This window comes from Camelus bactrianus, chromosome 6, assembly GCF_048773025.1.
Source record: "Camelus bactrianus isolate YW-2024 breed Bactrian camel chromosome 6, ASM4877302v1, whole genome shotgun sequence".
NCBI classification, from domain to species: Eukaryota; Metazoa; Chordata; class Mammalia; order Artiodactyla; family Camelidae; genus Camelus; species Camelus bactrianus.
In genome coordinates, this window is record NC_133544.1 from 92,090,271 (window position 1) to 92,110,793 (window position 20,523).

At 33.7% G+C, this 20,523-nt stretch overlaps 1 protein-coding gene across 6 annotated transcripts in view; it reads left to right on the forward strand.

Annotated features, from left to right (window-relative positions):
• The window catches only part of DENND4A (DENN domain containing 4A), a 107,328-nt gene that overhangs the window by 14,309 nt on the left and 72,496 nt on the right, over positions 1–20,523 (forward strand). For 4 of the 6 annotated variants that reach the window (XM_074366301.1, XM_074366304.1, XM_074366305.1 and 1 more), the window contains exons 2-3: positions 8,240–8,318; positions 14,422–14,754. In XM_074366301.1, the coding sequence (XP_074222402.1) occupies positions 14,444–14,754 (311 nt within the window). In that variant the 5' untranslated portion in view covers positions 8,240–8,318; positions 14,422–14,443. Of the gene's footprint in view, positions 1–8,239; positions 8,319–10,377; positions 10,484–13,607; positions 13,759–14,421; positions 14,755–20,523 lie in introns of those variants that run through there. The other 2 variants (XM_074366302.1, XM_045516887.2) reach the window with 2 other exon arrangements.

A 20,523-nucleotide genomic window follows, 5' to 3' on the forward strand; every position in this document is an offset into this window, starting at 1 on the left:
GTGTGTTTCAACCATGGGGTTTTCCTACAGCATGCTCGAAAAATACCACAGTTTTCACCCAGGTCGTAAATGGTAACTGTTTCTCACCCCCTTTCACAGATCTGTCAATCTGCCTTTTATCACTTTTGTCCTTCAAACACACTTTTGATACTGTGTAGGAAAGAGGTGTTGAGCAGAGAAAAGGTCTTACGCCTTTTACTTGTTACTCCTTTTTTTGGGATGCCCTTCCATCTCTCTTCTGTTATCCTACTCATATTTCAGGACTTAAATGATATCTCTCTTTTCCCTGACTCCTCAAGCCTAACCTGAGTATCCTTATTGTGCTTTCTGTGATTACTCCTATTATAGACATATCATTGATAATAATTGTTTGTTTACTTCTCTGTCTTCTCCGTTAAACTCCTGTAAGACAGGGCCATAGTCTGCTTGTCTTTGTGTCCCCAGTGCCTGGTACAGAGCCTGGCACATGGCAAGGTTACCATTTTAGGATTCTTGGTTGCAAACTGCATAAATCAACTTTGGTTAGCTGAAGCAGAAGAAAAGAAATTTACTGGAAGAGTATTAGTTAGCTTACAGAAAAGACTGGAAGACTGGAGAACCAGACTCTGATAACAAATAGGAAACCAGCCAACCTCACAGGTAGACCATAGCCAAAGTTGTGCCGCAGAAACGTCCTTTTTCTGTTTAAGACACCATTGACTCCTCCACGGTGCACTGGATGCTGTTGCTGGAACACTGCCACTGGGAACCGTGTGTCACTGCCCTAAGGATGCATTTTAAATTGTCTTTGCAACTTTAGCTCTAGATTCAAATTCTGCATGAATACATCTAATCGACCAGTAGTTCCTGGTCCCTACATAGGGAAGCAGGTATCTGGTCTTTTTGGCTTCCGTATGGTTGACTCTCTGGCTCAGCTTCCTTCCAAGACACACAAAGTGGCAGATTTTCTAAACATAAGAAAGGAGTTCAGATGCTGGACAGTCAAAAATAAAACTGACACATGTTCTTTTAAATAAACATTGATAAGTGTTTATTAGATGAATGAGACAATCAGTCATAATTTCCTGTTTCTAAACCTTTACATCTACAAGACATGAAATGATTATGGTGCTACTTCTGTAATTCAGAACAAAATCCATTCTAAACCATAAAATAAAGAAAAGCAAAATCAGTAAAGTTCTTATTTCTTAAAATGGTGATACCTCATTTTTAAATTAGTGAAGTTTGAATTTAATTCAATTTTTTTTTGGTGCCCTTCTTGTAATATTCCAAGCACATGTATATTGGCCTGTATGATAATCTAATGCTGAATGGAGCCAGGATTTGAACTTAGCCAAACTAATTCCAGGTCACTTTACTGCTCTTTTTATAGTCTTTGTATAGTTGTATTCAGCAATTAATTGAAACAAAAACAACAACTAATACTTTTAAGAGCTTAGTCAGAGGAATGTTTTTGCTTGTGAAAAAAAGTTTTTATTTCTAAGCCATTTTCCCCATTAAACATAAGGTCTTGTTACAACCACTCTGGAACACTATTTGGCATCATTTCCAAAGTTGAACATACATATACCCTATATCCCAGCATTTTTATTCATAGGTATTTTTTAAAATGCAGACATTTGTGCATCAAAAAACATGTACAATAATTGATACTTGATTTTATATTTATTTATAATAACTAACACAGGAAGCCAAATATCTTAACAAAAGGTTGAATAAATAATACTCTGATATTCTCAAAATGAAAAACTATTGCTACACAATGAGCATTGTTGCCAAAACACAGTCTCTGTACCCCGTTTACTGAATTGAGACTTGAGGACAGAATTTTGGATGAAGTAGAAAAGGCAAAGGAGGTCATAGTGAGCTAACACCTCTAAGACTGTGAGCCAGCTTGGGGGAGAAGGCAGGGGGTTTTATAGTCAAAGTTCAGGATGTGGAGCTAGTTTCCATAGAGATTGCATACAGGGTAACAAGTTGTTGCAAAGTTGTTCTTGTTTTTGCAGATGCAGAGGTCCCCTACCCTCTGCTGGGTATGAAGTTCACCTCCGACTTTGGAACTTTTCTAATATTCTGGTGCCTTAGAACAAAGGATGCTTAGGGAGGGGGTCTGTGGCAAAAGAGAAAAACTTGCGCAGTTTAAAATCGGGTTGATAAATGCTTCTAGCGTTTTAGGCAGGCTGAGGCCTGCACCTTGAACAACAGGGTACAAGGAAACCATAAGGGGCTAAAAATACTGCAGACATGTGCAGTTGGGTTGAGTTATGAACAACAAGATGCACAAAACACCCAACTGCTGTTTCTGAGGTGTTGAGGTCAAGAGTAGGACACTAGGGGCAAGAGCAGGACATTGAGCATGATCCCTGCGTGCAGCACAGGGTTGGGCAGACCACCCAAGCCTCCCTCCTCTCCATCCTGACCCTGATTAGCAAGAGCATGAGAAAAAACCCTTTAAACCATTATACAGATAAACAGTAAACACCATTACAGATATCAGATGGTCGCCGATGATGACAATAGGGTCCTGCTCGGTTATAGTATGACTGAATCTCAAAAACGTATTGTAGAGTGAAAACACTTGGACCAAAAGATTACAGACTGTACGAATCCTTCCACGTTCCATTTATATAAAGTTAAGAAGGAAACAAAACTAATTCAGTGTTAGAAGTCAAGATAGTGGTTCTTTTTGGAAAGATTGAAGGGGGATTGGGGGCTTCCAGTTACTGGTTCTGTTCTATTTCTTGACCTGGGGGGTATTTATAATGGTGGTATTGTGTTCACTTTCCTGGAGTTGTACTTTTCTCTATATATGTATGTTATGCTTTAATTAAAAAGTTTAACTGAGGGGTAGGTATAGTTTAGTGGAAGAGTGCATGCTTAGCATCCACAAGGTCCCGGGTTGAATCCCCAGTTCCTCCATTAGAAAAAAAAAAAAAAAAGAGCCAAAAATAATTCCTTTGTGGCAGGGAAAGGTAAAAAGCAAAAACAAACCAAACCCCTCCCGCCTCAAAACAGACTTGTATGAGGATGCACTTGAGGAGCATGACTCATTGAACCCCTTCCTCCAAAGTTGTATGTAAAGACCCAGCTGAATATCTGGGTATTTTAAGGTAGAGAAGATCCATATCACTAATCAGATTCTCAAAGAGCTTCATGACCCCGAAAAAGTTAAGAACCCACATCTCCAAAGCCTGCATATTCAGAAAAATCATTGTTCAACATGTTATGGAAAGCTTGTTTTGTAATGAGAATAAATCTTTGTTTCTATGATCAGATTCTCTGTGTTTTAGATCCCATCCCCTCATCCTTTCTCAAGGCTTTTACAGTTATCTTTTTCTCCTTCATCCGCATTTCTGTCTCTGCTGGATGATTGCCCTTGGCATACTCCCCTTAATTTCATTCATTTGAGTCTATGTCTTCTATGTCTTCTACAAATTACCACTCCATTCCTTCCTTCTCTCCACGTGGAAACTCCTACAAAGGGATGTGTATACTTCTTCACCTCCATTCTGTCTTCAGCTCATTCCAGTTGGGCTTTCCTTCTCACTAACACTTTACTGAAATGGGTCTCCTCAAGGTCACAGTGATTTGAGTTTTGCTGAAATCAGTGGTTAAGTAGCCTTTGGTGGAAGTGGGGTGAGAGCACCTCCAGCATAGAAGATTGATTTAATCAATGATTTAGTCACATTTGTTATTTTATGGTACACTTTCATCATTGATATGTGTGCACCCTGCTTTAATATTATTTTATCTTCCTTTATCCTCCATCTTCACTCCCATTCCCTTTTCCTCTTAGGTATCTACTTTAATATGTTTACTTAGCATATGCTGAGTATATTTTTCAAAACTATAGTGCAGTTTTGGATATGTATTTTTAATTTATACAAATGATATTTTGCTGTAGATTCCTTTCAGTTTTCTACTATTTTAAATCAACACTACATTTAAAAAAATTATCCATGTTCTTATGTTTACATCTATTATTATTGCTTCTGACTGCACGTGGTATTCAGATCGTAGTATCCACCACATTTTAAGAAGATTCTTTTGCTTATGGACACCTCAGTTTCTTTCTTTATTCATTCAACAAATTGACCACATACTATCCCAGGTACTGGTGCTGATTATATAGCAGTGACCAAAACAGAATAATTCCTACCCCTGTTGAAATTAACATATTGTGGAAAGAGAGACAGATAATAAATAAAATGAATAAGTATAATTTCAGGTGCTTATTAACAAATAAAGATGTTACTTGTTACAGTTTGTGGGAAAAAGTTGAAAGAGATTTTTTAAAAAGTTTAAAGTAGTATATTTGAATAGGTAGTGAAATGAAATCATTGAGGAATTGAAATGTTCAACATGAGTCAAGTGACAGACTATAAATACTTTTCAGGAAGGGTGATATTTTTAATCAATGGTTCTCATTTTTACTATATGTTAATAGAGGTGAATTTTAGATTGCTTGTCTTCTGTAAATGTATTTTTAATTACCCCAATGAGTACTATTTCGAGTAGCTGTGAAATAGAGAAGAAAAACCAGGTATCGTGTGTTTGAGAGAAACTTTGGATAGATTCCACTGGTGGCAACAATTCATTTTAGATACCTAACCTAACGAATGTTTGTGATAATTTAGAAAGGAACTTCATGATATGGGAGTGTTATTCATATGGGAAATTAAGTAAAAGAGTAAAAATTAAGTTAAAAAAAAAAAGGTAGTGCAAGAGACAGTTAAAAACCAGACTTCCCTCTCATTCTAGACTGGTAAGCACCATATATTTGCATTTCATGTACAATGTTGAATATGAACAGATTTTCAGTACTAGACTGGTAGTTGATTTTATTATTGTTAGTTTATAGGGAATCTTATTTCTCCATAGGAATCGTAAATCTCATAGTTTCCTTTTTTGTGTATATATGTATTTTTTTTTTATTGAAGTGTAGTCAGTTTACAATGTTGTGTCAATGTGGTGTACAGCACAGTGCTTCAGTCATACATGAACATTCATATATTCATTTTCATATTCTTTTTCACCATAGGTTACTATAAGATATTGAATATCTTGTGCTCTATAGTATGAACTTGTTGTTTCATAGTTTATTTATTTAAAAAGAATGTCAGTAGCTTTAAAACTTTTCCAGATAACCATTTTCCCCATCCCTCTTTAACCATTTCTCACCTTTCTTTTTCCCATTTCTGCGCCATTTTTTACTCATCTTTTTATTCCTTTTCTTGCCATATCTCTTTGTTCAATTTCTTTTCTTTTCTGTGTTACTTTTCTCTCTGATTTTTGGTCACTCATTTTTTTTTTCTTACCTACCAATTTCCCCCACTCTCTTCAGCCAGTTTAACTTTTACTTACCTATTAACTTTTTTGGTCCATCAAAGCACATGTTCACTAATTAACACACAGGGTTCCTCAGGGAATTACTTTCTTCTCTTTCTTTCTTGAATTGAGGTATGGTATAGCAGAATTCCAAATTAAAAGCCATGAGAGTTGAGTCATAAATTGATGTATTTGGTCTTAGACAAGCTGTTTAACTTTTGTGCCTCAGTTTCTTCACTTATAAAGCTAAATCTCCAGGAACCCTCCTAGCTCTAAAATCCTAAGATTCTGTGGTGTCTTTCTTTTTTTTTTTTTTTTTTCCCTACTGTGCTGACCTCATTCATTTAAGAAATATTTATACACCTACCATGTGTTTATAACTCCTATAATTTATGTGAAGGAATCAAAAGAAATAAAAGACAGAGTTCCTGCCTTTCAATTGTTCATAGTCTGTCTAGAGAGACAAGAGGTATCTGCATATTAACCCTCAGTTATTTCTAGGACTAGAAATAGTTCCTTTTCTTTCCAAACCAGATCCATATTCTCAAGGGAATACCAGCTACTTTAGTTCAAACCTAATTTCTTGGGGAGGGGCAGAGTTGCCCCTGAACACACTGAAAGACTCCTTTTTATTTTCTTATACATCTAGGAATCCCCATTGTAGTTGTTCTGTAGCATTATTTTATGTTGTTCACTTGATTCCAGTCTGGAATTTATTCATAATAAGAAAATTTATCTCAGAGCTAAGGAGATTAATCTTCATTGTGATTTAGTAAATGATCACTCTCTGTGCCTATCTTCTGTATGCATGCATATGTCTGTGCATTTATATGTTTGTATAATCATGTTCAAATAAAATGTTCCAGATGGTTGAGTAAATGTGACCAGCAAGTCTTTCCACATCATATATGCTTTTTCCCTCTGGTTTGTTGCCATACCTATTTTGTGAGGGGGGTATTGCTTTTAGAGACATCGTCTTTTCCTTTCATTGGCTCTATATGCTGTAACTCCATGAGGATTAGGCACAGTGGCAAGGAAGGGGCAGGAGGGAAGTGGGCGTACTTAGAAAAGGTCAATGCTAAGGATCCTTGCGATGGAACTACTCTGTATCTTGACTTTGGTGATAAATAAATGAAACTGCACATGTAATAAAATTGTATAGAACCAAATACACATACATACAGACATGCACATACATAAATGAATGCAAATGGGGAAATCAGAATAAAGGGGATTGCATCAATGTACAATCCCGCCTGCGATTGTGCTATAGTTTTGCAAGATGTTACCATTGGGAGAAACTGGGTAAAAAAATATACTAGATCTCTATTATTTTTTTTAACTGAATGTGAATCTACAATTATTTGAAAATAAAAAATTCAATTAAAAATAATAGCAATTTAAAGGAATCAGTGCTGAAAGATAATCTAACATGTGTAGCTGCAGGAAACACATTGGAATATCACTTTGAGTAGCATGACTTTCCATTTCCATCAAAAGATGCTTTACCAAATAGATTTTACACATTTTTTATTGTAAATTTTCTTCTGCATATATGGTAAGTGAAGCACTAGCTATAATGTGTTGTCTCCTGTAGCAGAAGAACTCTGTAAATAATTAAGTGGTGCCAGTTTTATATCAGTCTCATCTTCTCTGTAATAGGAAATCAGTTAATTCTAAAAATGGGTCAGTTTATTTCATACAATTCATGAAATCAAAATAAAGGTTTTTGAAGTTCATTCTGTCAAAGATGAAACATTCAATATTGTGAATACTGCTATAAATTAATTTTAAAATTTCAGCATTGAAGAAAATGCTTTGTTTTTTGAGTAACAAACAAATGTTAAGTTTAGTGGAGCACGGGGTCATTATCAAAACAATGTTCTTACCGTATAAGGAAACTTAATGTAGCAGAAAGTTTATTTGGAATTGGTTATATAGTACATTCATAATTCATAATTGCATCAAAACAATCTGATATTATACCAATAAAATATGAGCTGTAGTTTTCAAAATTTACAAGTATTTTTATATACATAGATTATTTCAACTAGAGCATTTTTGTGATAATTTGATGTTGAATTTAGAAAATGTTCCAGCAGGTCAGTATTTACATTATTTCTTTGATTGATACCTGTCAGCAATAAGATTTTAGAAATATTCGAAATATATATGTATATATTTGTGTCACTCCATATTTACTGACTGAAAATATTCAGTGAATCTGAAGTGGAGTGGTATACTAATTTTTAAAACACATATCTGGACCATTTTTAGCAGTCTAAAATGTAACATGGTTGTACTGTTGTTTTTTTTTCTCATTCATCCTTTTCACCCTTCATTCCATTCTAAGACACTTTAATCAAATCTTGACTCAGATAATTTTGGGCCTTTCCCCATTTCTTTCCCACTTTCCACAGACACAAATCGAGGACCATCCAAATTAGGTAAATCTGGTGTCTCCTGCTGCTGCTACTTCCCTGTCATTAGTAGATAGTCCACGTTGGTTAAAGCTCTGGTTTCTTCCTCTTGTGCTTGTGCTTATATTTTTCTTCTAGGAATGAGATACTATATATAATGCCTCAGAAATAGGCATGTTTTTCGTCCTCTTGGCTCCTATATACATTTACTTTTTTGTGTCCTACTTATTCTTTTATTTCTCTCTATCTTTCTCTCCCTTATCTGCTTTTTTTATTTTTAAGAGTGTTTATTCTTGACTGAAATGTGTATTCTAGAAGAGCTGGCATATAAAAATTACTTACTGACTCTTAACCGTGTGAGAACAATATATGCAATCATTTTGTTTGAAAATTATCATTGTTAACAGAACTTTTAAGTTGTCACAGGCATCTTAGGGGGAAATATTTGATTGGAATTAATTTAAGCTCAATTCTTATTCTTTTCAATACAGTGTTTCTCAAACTCTGAGGCGTGCATAATTCACAAATTGAGACCTGGCATCATTTTCAGAGAGAGGCTTTCAGTAATGTGTAAGTAATTTTTTTTTTATGTCTGTTTGATTTTACTTGTTTTTATTAGCTATTTTCTATATAAACACAGTGAAATGTTAATTTACCAGATCTCTTAACAAGAATTTGGCATATATTCACCAAACAATGATTATGAGTAACAAGTGACACAAAATAACTTATTGAAAAGATGTTTGGGGTCAGTATTAATTCAACACCATTTATTAGAGAGACAACATCTCCAAATGTAAAGATATGGTTAAAGGGATTTGAGTTCTTAACCAGGCTCAACCACTAACTAGCTGGGTATCCTTAAGTAAGCCACCTTCTATGCTTAAGTTCCTTTAGCTATAAAATAAGGCATTAGACTATCACTAATGAAAAGATCTCTTCCTCTTTAAATGTCTGTTACTCCTATCTTAACTTTTTAAAAATATATAAATCAGGGGTTGATAATCTTTCAAAAGGGAGCTGTTAGATTGCACAATTGCGTTTTGATTTTTTGTTGTTAGTTTCTGCTTGGGAATAGGTATTGAGAGAAGAGATGGTTCCAAAGTGGACTAGAAGATAAATAAGCCCCCTTTGCTCAAGAAATTTGCCCAACATAATCCATCAATTTGGGCTACTAACAGTTACTTTTAAAAAGTCAAGTTTGGCTTGGATAGGTTAAACCTTTTTAAAAGCAAGTAAACCTACTATTAGATATGATATACACATAAGATTTCTCCCCTTTCACAATCTCCATAGAATGTTGATGCTGAAGGAGTGCCAGTTTTTAAGGAGATGAGGGAAAGGAACAAAAAAGTAGGAATCACATCTGTACTTGGGGCTTTGGGGAGAAACTGGTAGAAAAACTTTGGGCTGAGTGAAGGCAAGTCCTTGGGATCTGGAAGGGCGGTAGGAGGAAAGATTGCTAGAAGCGGAATAAAAGTATAGAAAGAGATGTGAAAAAATTAAACAAGAAACTCTTTGAAGACAGAGACTGGCTTTCATCAGTATCGTCACCAGCTCTTAGAATAGTGTCAGACCTTAAAAAGTGTTTATGAAAAATTCATTGAATGAGTGAATAATTACTTAGTAAATTTCTAGTTTTGCCCAAGGCCCTGGTGGTTAGATTCAAATTAGCTAGTTTATCTATGTTTATCCTACATTTAACAACTATAGTATTTAAGGTAATTAAGGTTCAGAAAATTGATTCTGAATTATAGAAAAAAGACATTACATTTAGTATAATATACTTGAGGAAGGTTATAAAGTTAACTATTCATTCACTTAAAAAATTTTAAACCTACCATACTTTGGGTACTAGCTGGGGAAGGAGAAATGAAGTACTGATTATAGTGTATTTGATGGGATATTATGTAGTCATTTTGTATATTTATGAAGATTTTAACAGTTTAGAATAATGCTTATTAAACAAAAATATAAATATTTATATTATAACTGCATGAGGATTAGAAGGCTGTTTTCTGTTCTCAAAGTAGGAAACATTGCTAGATATAAACCAGATTTATTATTGTGAGTAGAATTGTTGAATGTTTTTTTCTCTCTGTACAGTTCTTAAAGTTTAAATGAAAATCCACATAAAGTTAAATTGTTTGGGAAAATATAATGAACGTATATTGACTAGAAAAAAGTAACAGTGTATCATCGAAGAGGAAAAGAACAAAACTGTGTTAGAAGAACAGTAGATAAATAACCTTGGTTAGAAGAAGAATGAGAGGTGAAGTTTAGAAAAGATGGGAATGAGAGTCTCTAGTTTTGATAGTGTGAGAAAAGATGAGCTGTTAGGTTTTTAACTGTGGAATTGCATTAAAAGAAAGAAAGAAAATTTATTCTAGCTTATTTCTTTAAGTGAACTGAGGTGAGGGGGAGTTGAACTGGTCCATTGTGTTCCAACCATTTTCATGTATAATCCTGAGTTTATGACTATTATGCCCTATCTGAAAGCCTTTGCTCCTTTTACCATTTCAGTAATGGTTTATAATTTTGCAAAACTGTTATGTTCAGATTTTTTTGTTTTTCATATATCTTTAAAATGTTACTTCTGATTTCCACTCTTGCCTTTTTGTGTCTTTAGAGTTAGCCTAGATAGCAAATGCTTTACTGCTTGACCTAATGGAGTGGTAGAAGAAGTAAAAAAGATTCTGAATTGACTGGGCAGAGATTGAAAGGGAGAAAAACAGGTCAGTCTCCATTAGTTGCTGAATGGGTAAGAGCTTCCTCATAATGATTTCTCAATTTAGTTCTCATGAACCTTTTAGGAATTGAGAGCACATCTTTCTTGTTTTCTAGTCTCAAAGAAAATAGATGTAATTTGAAGCGAAATACTAGTCAAGCAGGTATCTGAAATTTTAAGAAGATGCCTGTAAATACCTTGTGAGCTAACTCTTAAATTGTCTATATCATGTTGAATAAAGAATTAAAAAGCCAATAACTGGTTAATGGTGTAGTATTGTTACTTGAGCTTGAGTAAAGTTGTTTTAGGGTTTTATTATTACCATGATTAGAGAACTGTTGGATCAAATGCTTGTTTTGTGTGGCCCCCAGTTTCCAAAATGATTTTAAAGAAATTTACCTCCTAATTGTTTAGGGGATTTTGCTCTGATGTACTTACACTAAAGGTCCTAGTTTTGTATGTTGACTATGAATGTTTTCCTCAAATGCTCTTTCCAAGTAATTTTTGGTGGCTCTTGCCAACACAAAGCATTTTGTCTTAATATGTGTTTAGTGTGTTCCATGAGGGTTGTAAATTTCACCTTGCAATGGAAGTCTCTTGGTTTATTGAAATTGTTAGGAAGTTGTGTTCGTTATTCATGTCTATATTGAAGACTTTCAGTATTTTCTTTGTCTTGTAATTTGTAACAGTCTCTTCCCTCAGCTTCCAAACCTCAAACTTACTTTAAAAACAGTCGATTTAAAATAAAAGGTAGAGGTACATTTTCAGTATTATAGACTCTTCCTGAGTGAATTAAAGAGCATTTAGATCTAGAAGTCACCTGGAATGTTGCCACCTCTTCTCTTCGCTTTATATACTTTGTCAGCAGTGCCTTAAAATGCTTTGTCTACCTTCCTTACCACTTTCCACCCCTAAATGAATGACTGGAAAACAACAATAAGAACATCAAGGCAAGAGAACTGGAGTAATAATACAGTTTGCTTTTCTGTCAATAAATGTAAGAGAATTTTATCACTATTTTAAAATTGATTTTTTTTCTTTTACGTGTTGATGAAGAACAATAACTCGTTCCCTTTTAATGGTTATTTAATGTATTTAATTGTGAATCAGAGCAAATTATTAAAATTTGTGAACCAGGAAGATCTAACAAAAACAAAATTCATGTAGTTTTTTCCTAGATACCTGCTTAATAGTATAATAGCTGTTTATTTCCAATGGCTAAGGTAGTAGCTTTCAAAAGAACCTATTAAATATATGTATGTTTTCATCATAGTACTGTTTGCATGCTGTCTTCCTTCTTTCTGCATAGCAAGACATTAAACTTCATTGTATGTCATAGTGACTATATGCTTATTTTAAATAATATGAAGTTAGAATCTAGAAAAAAGAATATTTAAATCTTTTCATTATAATGAAAGGAAAGTGCTCTACCAAGGTAATTTTTATGACTTATGTCTATCAAGAGCATATAATTTAAAATTTATACACACATAGAAGCACATAAACACTTAACGGAAGCTGTCTAAGTATGTGTAACTTTGACCCAGTAATTCTACTTCAATAAATTTATCCTGAAGAAATAATAAGAGTTGTAACTAGAGGTTTATGTTTAAGGTTATTTATCTTAGCATTTAAAAACTACTAGCAAAATAAGTAGATGTAATTAATGATCAATAATAAGGAAATAGGTCAATAATGTTACAGTCATTAAAATAAAATACTATGCAGCCATTAAAAATAATTTTCAAAGACTATTTAATGAAGAAGCAAAGTTAAATATAAAAATATTTTTTAAGTGCTTTTGTTCTCCTACTTAAAAAAAATGGATAGATGGTCAACTGTTATTTTTATTTTTTATTTTTTTGTAGAACACCTGTAATATGCAGTCAGCTGAGAGTGGCTATTCAATATATTTAACCAGGTCTTCTCAGGAGAACAGGTTATTACCTTTTCTTTACTGTCAGTCTCAGAGGCATTTCTGAAAACCCTAAGCCCTTTATTTTGTGCAGAAATCTTTATATGTAGGGAATTGCCACATAGGAGTCATATATATCTAAATAAAACAAGTAGGACCATTTGATCCTTGTTCAGGCTTGTTTTCTAAGCAAATAGTGAGAATATACAGTATATTTGAGCAATGGATACAGATTCAAAGAAATGTGGCATGAATTTGAAAAACTCGTAACACTGGCAATATAGAAAATTAAAAGTTTTGGGATTATGATGAAAATGGTGACAGTTATAAACAAGTATTCTACCTAAGAGTTTCTTCACCCTCGGGTATTTTATAGTCTACAAGGATGGTTGTTCTTTTTAAATAGCATTTGCTAAAGCATGGTCTGAAGGTTTTTTTCTAGTTTTTAAATGGGAAAATAGGGTTAATTGTTCAATTAGACTTGGAAAATCCTGGGCTAAGGGAAGCTAATCTAGTACTTTAATCAAAGAACTTCTGAGGCTTTAATATTTTTTAAAAATTATTTTAAAAAATAATTTATTTTTTGAAGTTTACAATGTGTTAATTTCTGGTGTACAGGATAGTGATTCAATTATATGTGTATATATATTCCTTTTCATATTCTTTTTCATTGTAGGCTGTTACAAGGTGTTGAATATAGTTCCCTGTGCTATACAGTAGGACCTTTTTGTTTAACTGGGGCTTGAATATTTTAATATATATTATAAATATACAAAGAGGCATGTAGTATATATACCTAATTTATTTTTCCATGGAATTCTTTCTTTGCATTTATTGGAACTAAGTCTAACATGAGGCACATTTGGGAGATTTCCGTTTTAGGTTAAACTTTTTCCTATCACTGTTATGTAAGTGATGACAATACTGGTTGGGGGGGTTGTATTCTCCTAGTTCAAGAAACAAGGTTTAATGATACTAGTCAACTGAAGGAGATTTTACCATTAAAGTGTTTGCAAATACATTATGAATTCTACTCTGTATTTTTTTCTTTGAATTTGTTATAAGCATGCATTACTGTTATAATCTCTGCCCTACTTTCATTATTTGAATTTCTTCTGTATGTTGTATCTGCTGAAACTCATTCAGGGTAGATTTTTCTCTGTTTTTTTGTAGTTTAGGAATAGGAGGTCATCTTCAGCAGGGCGTTACCTGTGGAAAACCTGTGTTGAGGGTTTACCCTCTGGAACTTTTTTGCATTTGCTTCCCCAGAAGTACCACTAGCCTGGGAACACAGTTATTGTTAACATCTCAGTTTGGAGCTTTCTGGGACCATGCAGATGGCTTAAGGTCAAACCTAAAATCCACGTGTGAGTAGGCCTATTGTTACACATTCTCAGAAGAGACTATGTACCCATCCCTGCCTCCAAAGGTGGGCCCAGACTGAAGCAGACTTGATATCTCCCTGTACCAGTGGATGGATTTTTGAAATCCACTCTTTAACTCAGGATATAGTCCTTCAAGGCTCTTGGCTTTATACGGATGTCTCAATTCCAGTTTCCTATCTTATGTGGTCCCAAGGCCTTGTATCCTGTCCCTGTAATACCTTTTACAACACAAGCCCTTTAATTACTAAGATCAGAAAACTTCACCCACCCAGTATCAGCTTATACACTGCATTCTGGCCTCTGTTTCCTTACTGTTTTGGGGCTCTGGGAATTTCACTTACATTTTTACAAGTCAGTCTATGCATTTAAAAGGATGTGTGTTTTTTTGTTGTCTACTTAGGTAATCTAAGTATTGCCAAAAATGGAAATTCATGCATTACTTTTAAAATTTAAGGAAGACTAAATATATTCCTATTTTTTTTAAAAAAGACATACTTTTTACGTATGAAAATGAATTTATAATATTAGTGTGTTTATCAGGGAGGTAGTGCTCTTTTTGTAGTTTTTCGTTCTTTTTTGTGCACAAACCACTTATATTTATTTGGTTTATAATAGGAGAATACTAGTCTTTCACTTTCCTTTTAGGTGTAACCTTCTGTAATGGAAGATGATTGAAGATAAGGGGCCTCGTGTTGCTGACTACTTTGTTGTAGCAGGATTAACTGATGTTTCAAAGCCTCTTGAAGAAGAAATTCACTTCAATGATGCCTGTCATAAAGTAGCTAAACCAAAAGAACCTATCACAGATGTTTCAGTTATTATTAAATCTCTGGGGGAGGAAGTGCCACGGGATTATACCTGTATTGACATTACCCCAACTGGATTGTCAGCTGATCTCAACAATGGGAGTCTTGTGGGGCCACAGATTTTCCTTTGCTATAGAAGAGGAAGAGATAAACCTCCACTTACAGATCTGGGGTAAGTATTTTTTAAAAAGAAATATTGTTATTAATCCAAATAATATGCCTTGTGGATTTTGAAGTTAAGTGTTCAATTCGTTTAATAGATTGACGCCAGCTTTAGAAAAATAGACCCGTTTAAATCCAGAATCGTGTATTCTCTTCCTGTGTTCCTTATATCTTTTCAGTGTCTCTCTGTCCTGCAGGTTCCCAACAGTGTCATCTTGTCTGAGTTTCTTTTTTTTAAATTAAAGGTAGGGGAGAAAATTTGAAAAACATTTACAGAAAAGTACCAAAAATTAATGTATTATCCTGATCAGAAAATTTTAAATTATTTTTAAATTCTGAGAAAAGGATGGCTTTTGAGGATCAGTTACAGGTATCATTATAGTTGAATGCTTAAGCCTGTGTGCATCAAACAAAGATCTTGTTAAGTTAGTGCTTTACTTAGGATACTATATTGAACTTGGGGCTCCTTTTTTATGTAATAGTTTTACTGAGTTATAATTCATTTTATCCCATTCACCCATTTAAATTGTAGAATTCAGTAGTTTTTAGTATATTTATAGAGTTGTGAAACCATCACCACAATAAATTTCAGAACATTTTTATTGTGCCTTGAAAATAGACAACTCCATATTCATTTTGGTTGCTATCTAATTCTTCCTAACCCCTTCAGCTCGAGGCAGTCTCCAGTCTACTTTCTGTCTCTGTGGATTTGCCTATTCTGGACATTTTAGACCAGTGGAATCATACTATATATGGTTATCTTGTGGCTGGCTTCTTTCACTTAGCATAGTATTTTCAAGGTTTATCCATATTGTAGTGTGTGTCTGTACTTTATTCCTTTATGTGGCTGAATAATACTGCATCTTCTAGATATACCACAACCTATTTATCCATTCATAGGATGATGGACATGTAAATTGTTTCTGCTTTTTGGTTATTATGAATAATGCTAGTGGAAATATTCATGTACAAGTTTTTGTATGGACGTATGTTTTCATTTCCCTTGTATATATACTTAGGAGTGGAATTGCTGTGCCATATGGTAACTCTGTTTAACTTTTTGAGGAACTGCCAGTCTATCTTCCAAAGTAGCTGTACTACCTTGCATTGCCATCAGCAGTATTTGAATCTTCCAGTTTCTCCCCATCCTAGCCAGCATTTTGTATTGTCATTTTGATTATATCTGTCCCAGTGGATGTGAGATGGTATCTTATTGAGGTCTTGATTTGTGCTCACCTGATGATTAATGATGTTGAGCATCTTTCTGTGTGCTTATTAGCCACATATATCTTTGGAGAAATGTCTTTTTAGAATCCTTTACCCATTTTTTAATTGGGTTGACTTTATTGTTGAGCTTTCAAGTTCTTAATATATTCTACACGCAAGTTCCTTATCGGATACGTGATCTACAAATATTTTCTCCCATTCTTTGCCTTGTCTTTTCATTTTCTTTATAGTATCCTTTGAAGCTGAAAAGTTTTTATTTTGATGAAATCTGATTTATGTATTTTTTCTTTTGTTACTTGTATTTCAGTGTTGTATCTAAGAAGGCTTTTACTAATCCAAGGTCATGAAGATTTACACTTAAGTTTTTGTCTAAGAGTTTTATAGTTTCAGCCTTTATATTCATGTCCTTGGTCCATTTTGAATTAATTATTGTATATGGTTGAGAAAAGAGTCCAGCCTTACTCTTTTGCGTGTGGATATCCAACTGTTCTAGCACCATCTGCTGATGAGAATATTCTTTTCCCATTTTCAAAAATTAATTGGCCTCAGATGTTTGGGTTTACTTCTGGACGCTCAATGCTGGTCCATTTACCTGTATGTCTCTCCCATTTAGTACTATGCAGTTTTGTTTACTGTAGCTTTGTAGTAAGTTTTTACTTACATTACTTATGTGGGAAGTGTGAGTCTTCAACTTTGTTCTTATTTTTCAACATTGTTTTGTTTATTCTTCCTTGAATTTCCAAATGAATTTTAGGATCAGCTTGTCAGTTTCTACAAAGATTTTTTTTTTAAAGAGGAATATATATATATAAAAGAGGAATACATAAATGTAAAAAATATAAATGTATACATACATATGTATTTATTTATTTATATATGTACATAAGATTCTCCCTGAAAAACTGAAAGAAAAAGGCCAAAGGAAGTCTAGGAGTAGCTTAATAATGTCTTCATAATAGATGAAGAGCTTATGTGGAATGAAGATTAGCCTTCTTGTTTCCATGGCTCTCTTTGCAAAAGTAGATGGGCTTAACTTAAAATATTTTGGTTAAAAATAAGGAAGATATCAGTGTCTCTACTAATTCAGCAGAAGGGTTATAAAAATTCCATCCTCTAATATATTAAGTCTGAAAGTAGATAAGTCATGTTATTAATGCCTGAGGGGAGATAGGATGAATTGGAAGAGCTCCTAACTTTCTTCTACTTTTAAAATTCTATTATCCAATGTTTAATATCAAAAAGTTATATTAAACTCAGTCTTTATTGTATTAATTCATGAATTAATTGCAGTAATTTCAGAACAGCTACTATATTGCTTCATATAAAGATTACGTATTTAGTAAATGGCTTGGAGAAATAAGCCATCTGTTAGATCTTGTTTTTAAAAAATTAGATTAAGTTACTCCTGTGATAACTGATCACTGTCAGAATTCTAGTTTTCAAATAAAGTGAAGGGAATGTTGCAGGTTCTTTTTACGGTGTTAGAGTAGCCTAGATTAGACATGAGGAATTTTCCAAGCATTGGAAGAATTCCCCAATAGGAAAGGACTTGAAGTGGAATGAATAAATTAACCACTCGTATAGCTGTCCTCATGTGTTTGTCATTGTGGAGGATATGACATCAGTCTTGACTTTAAAAAGCTTACAGTTTAAATGGATAAGAAAAGTTACCCAACGATATAAAAATTGAAAATAGTAATACAAGTAATATATACAACAGCACAATTCCTAATGAAAGAAAATAGGTAGCTTATGTATCAAATGTACTTACATTCCATATCTTTTAAGAATTTGATGTAATAAATGGTTGTTCTGTGTGTGTTGTGTTTTTGTTTTCAGCTGAGCATCTGTGTGCCAGGCAGTAATCCTACTTATGCTCTCTTCTCATTCTGCCAAGATCCTATGAATTCGATTTTATAATTTTTTAAATTGAAGTTTAGTCAGTTTACAATGTTGTATCAATTTCTGGCATATAGCATAATGTTTCAGTTGTACATATACATGCATATATTTGTTTTCATATTCTTTTTTATGATAGGTTACTACAAGATATTGAATATACTTTCCTGAGCTATGCAATATAAACTTGTTGTTTATCTATTTGATATATAGTAGTTAGTATCTGCAAATCTTGAACTCCCAATCTATCCCTTTCCATCCCCTTCCCCACCTGGTAACATAAGTTTATTTTCTATGTCTGTGAGTCTGTTTCTGTTTTGTAAATATGTTCATTGGTGTCTTTTTTCAGATTTCACATATAAGTGATATCGTGTGGTATTTTTCTTTTTCTTTCTGGCTTACTTCACTTAGAATGACAATCTGCATGTCCATTCATATTGCAGTAAATGGCATTATTTTATTCTTTTTTATGGCTGAGTAGTATTCCATTGTGTGTATATGTGTGTATGTATATATATGTATGTATGTATGTATGTATATGTATATATATATACACCACAACTTCTTTATCCAGTCATCTGTTTATGGACATTTAGGTTGCTTCTTCCATGTCTTGGCTATTGTGAATAGTGCTGTTTGAACATGGGGTGCATATCTTTTTGAATTAGAGTTCTTTCTAGATATATGCCTAGGAGTGGGATTGCTGGATCATATGGTAAGTCTATTTTTAGTTTTTTAAGGAATTTCCATACTGTTTTCCATAAAGGCTTCACCAAACTATATTCCACCAACAGTGTAGGAGGGTTCCCTTTTCTCCACACCCTCTCCAGCATATATCATTTGTGGACTTTTGAATGATGGCCATTCTGACTAGTGTGAGATGGTGCCTCTTTGTAGTTTTGATTTGCGTTTCTCTGATAGTTAGCAATATTGAGCATTTTTTCATGTGCCTATTGGCCATTTGTATGTCTTCATTGGAGAATTGCTTGTTTAGGTCTTCTGCTCAGTTTTGGATTGGGTTGAATTGGGGTTTTCTGTTATTAAGTTGTATGAGCTGTTTATATATTCTGGAAATTAAGCCCTTGTCAGTCACATCATTTGCAAATACTTTTTCCCATTCTGTAGGTTGTCCTTTTGTTTTGTTTATAGTTTCCTTTGCTATGCAAAAGCTTATCAATTTATTTAGGTCCCATTTGTTTATTTTTGCTTTTATTTCTATTGCCTGGGTAGACCGCCCTAGGAGAACATTGTTAAGGTTATGTGAGAGAATGTTTTGCATATGTTTTCTTCTAGGAGGTTTATAGTGTTTTGTCTTATGTTTAAGTCTTTAAGCCATTTTGAATTTATTTTTGTGCACGGTGTGAGGGAGTGTTCTAACTTCATTGATTTACATGCATCTGTCCAGCTTTCCCAACACCACTTGCTGAAGAGACTTGTCTTTTCTCCATTGTATATTCTTACCTCCTTTGTCAGATATTAATTGACTCTAGGTGTGTGGGTTTATTTCTGGGCTCTTTATTCTGTGCCATTGGTCCATATGTCTATTTTTGTGCCAGTACCATCCTGTTTTGATTACTGTAGCTCTGTAGTATTGTCTGAAGTCTGCGAGGGTTATTCCTCCAGCTTCGTCCTTTTTCTTCAGTATTGCTTTGGCAATTCTGGGTCTTTTGTGATTCCATATAAATTTTAGGGTTATTTGTTCTAGTTCTGTGAAAAATATCCTGGGTAATTTGATAGGGATCTCATTAAATCTGTAGATTAATTGCTTTGAGTAGTATGGCCATTTTAACAATGTTAATTCTTCCAATCCAGGAGCATGGGATATCTTTCAATTTCTTTAAATCATTTTTTACTTACATTTACTTAATGTTTTGTAGTTCTCCATGTGTAAGTCTTTCATCTCGTTTGTCAGGTTTATTCCTAACTATTTTATTTTATTTTTTGATGTGATTTTAAAAGAGATTTTTTTTTTTTTTACTTTCCTTTTCTGATACTTCATTGATAGTATAAAGACGTGCAACTGATTTCTGTATGTTAATCTTGTATCCTGCTACCTTGCCTAATTCTTTGATCAGCTTTAGTTGTTTTTCTGTGGAGCCTTTAGGGTTTTCTATATATAGTATCAATGTCATCCACATATAGTGATAATTTTACCTCTTCTCTTCCAATTTGAATCCCTTTTATTTCTTTTTCTTGGCTGATTGCTATGGCTAGGAACTTTCAATACTATGTTGAATAGAAGTCATGAGAGTGGGCATCCTTGTCTTATTTCAGATTTTAGTGGGAAGGCTTTCAACTTTTCACCACTGAGTATTATGTTGGCTATGGGTTTGTCATAAATAGCTTTTATTATGTTGAGATATGTTTCCTCTTTGGCAAGAGTTTTTATCATAAATGGGTGTTGAGTTTTATCAAATGCTTTTTCTGCATCTGTTGAGATGATCATGTGATTTGTGTCCTTTTGTTGATGTGGTGTATCACATTGATTTGCGTATGTTGAATCTTCCTTGTGTCCCTGGGATGAATCCAACTTGATCATAGTGTACAATCTTTTTTATGTGCTGTTGGATTCTGTGATAATATTTTGTTGAGAATTTCTGCATCTATGTTCATTAACAATATTGGCCTGTAATTTTCTTTTTGCCAGTGTCTT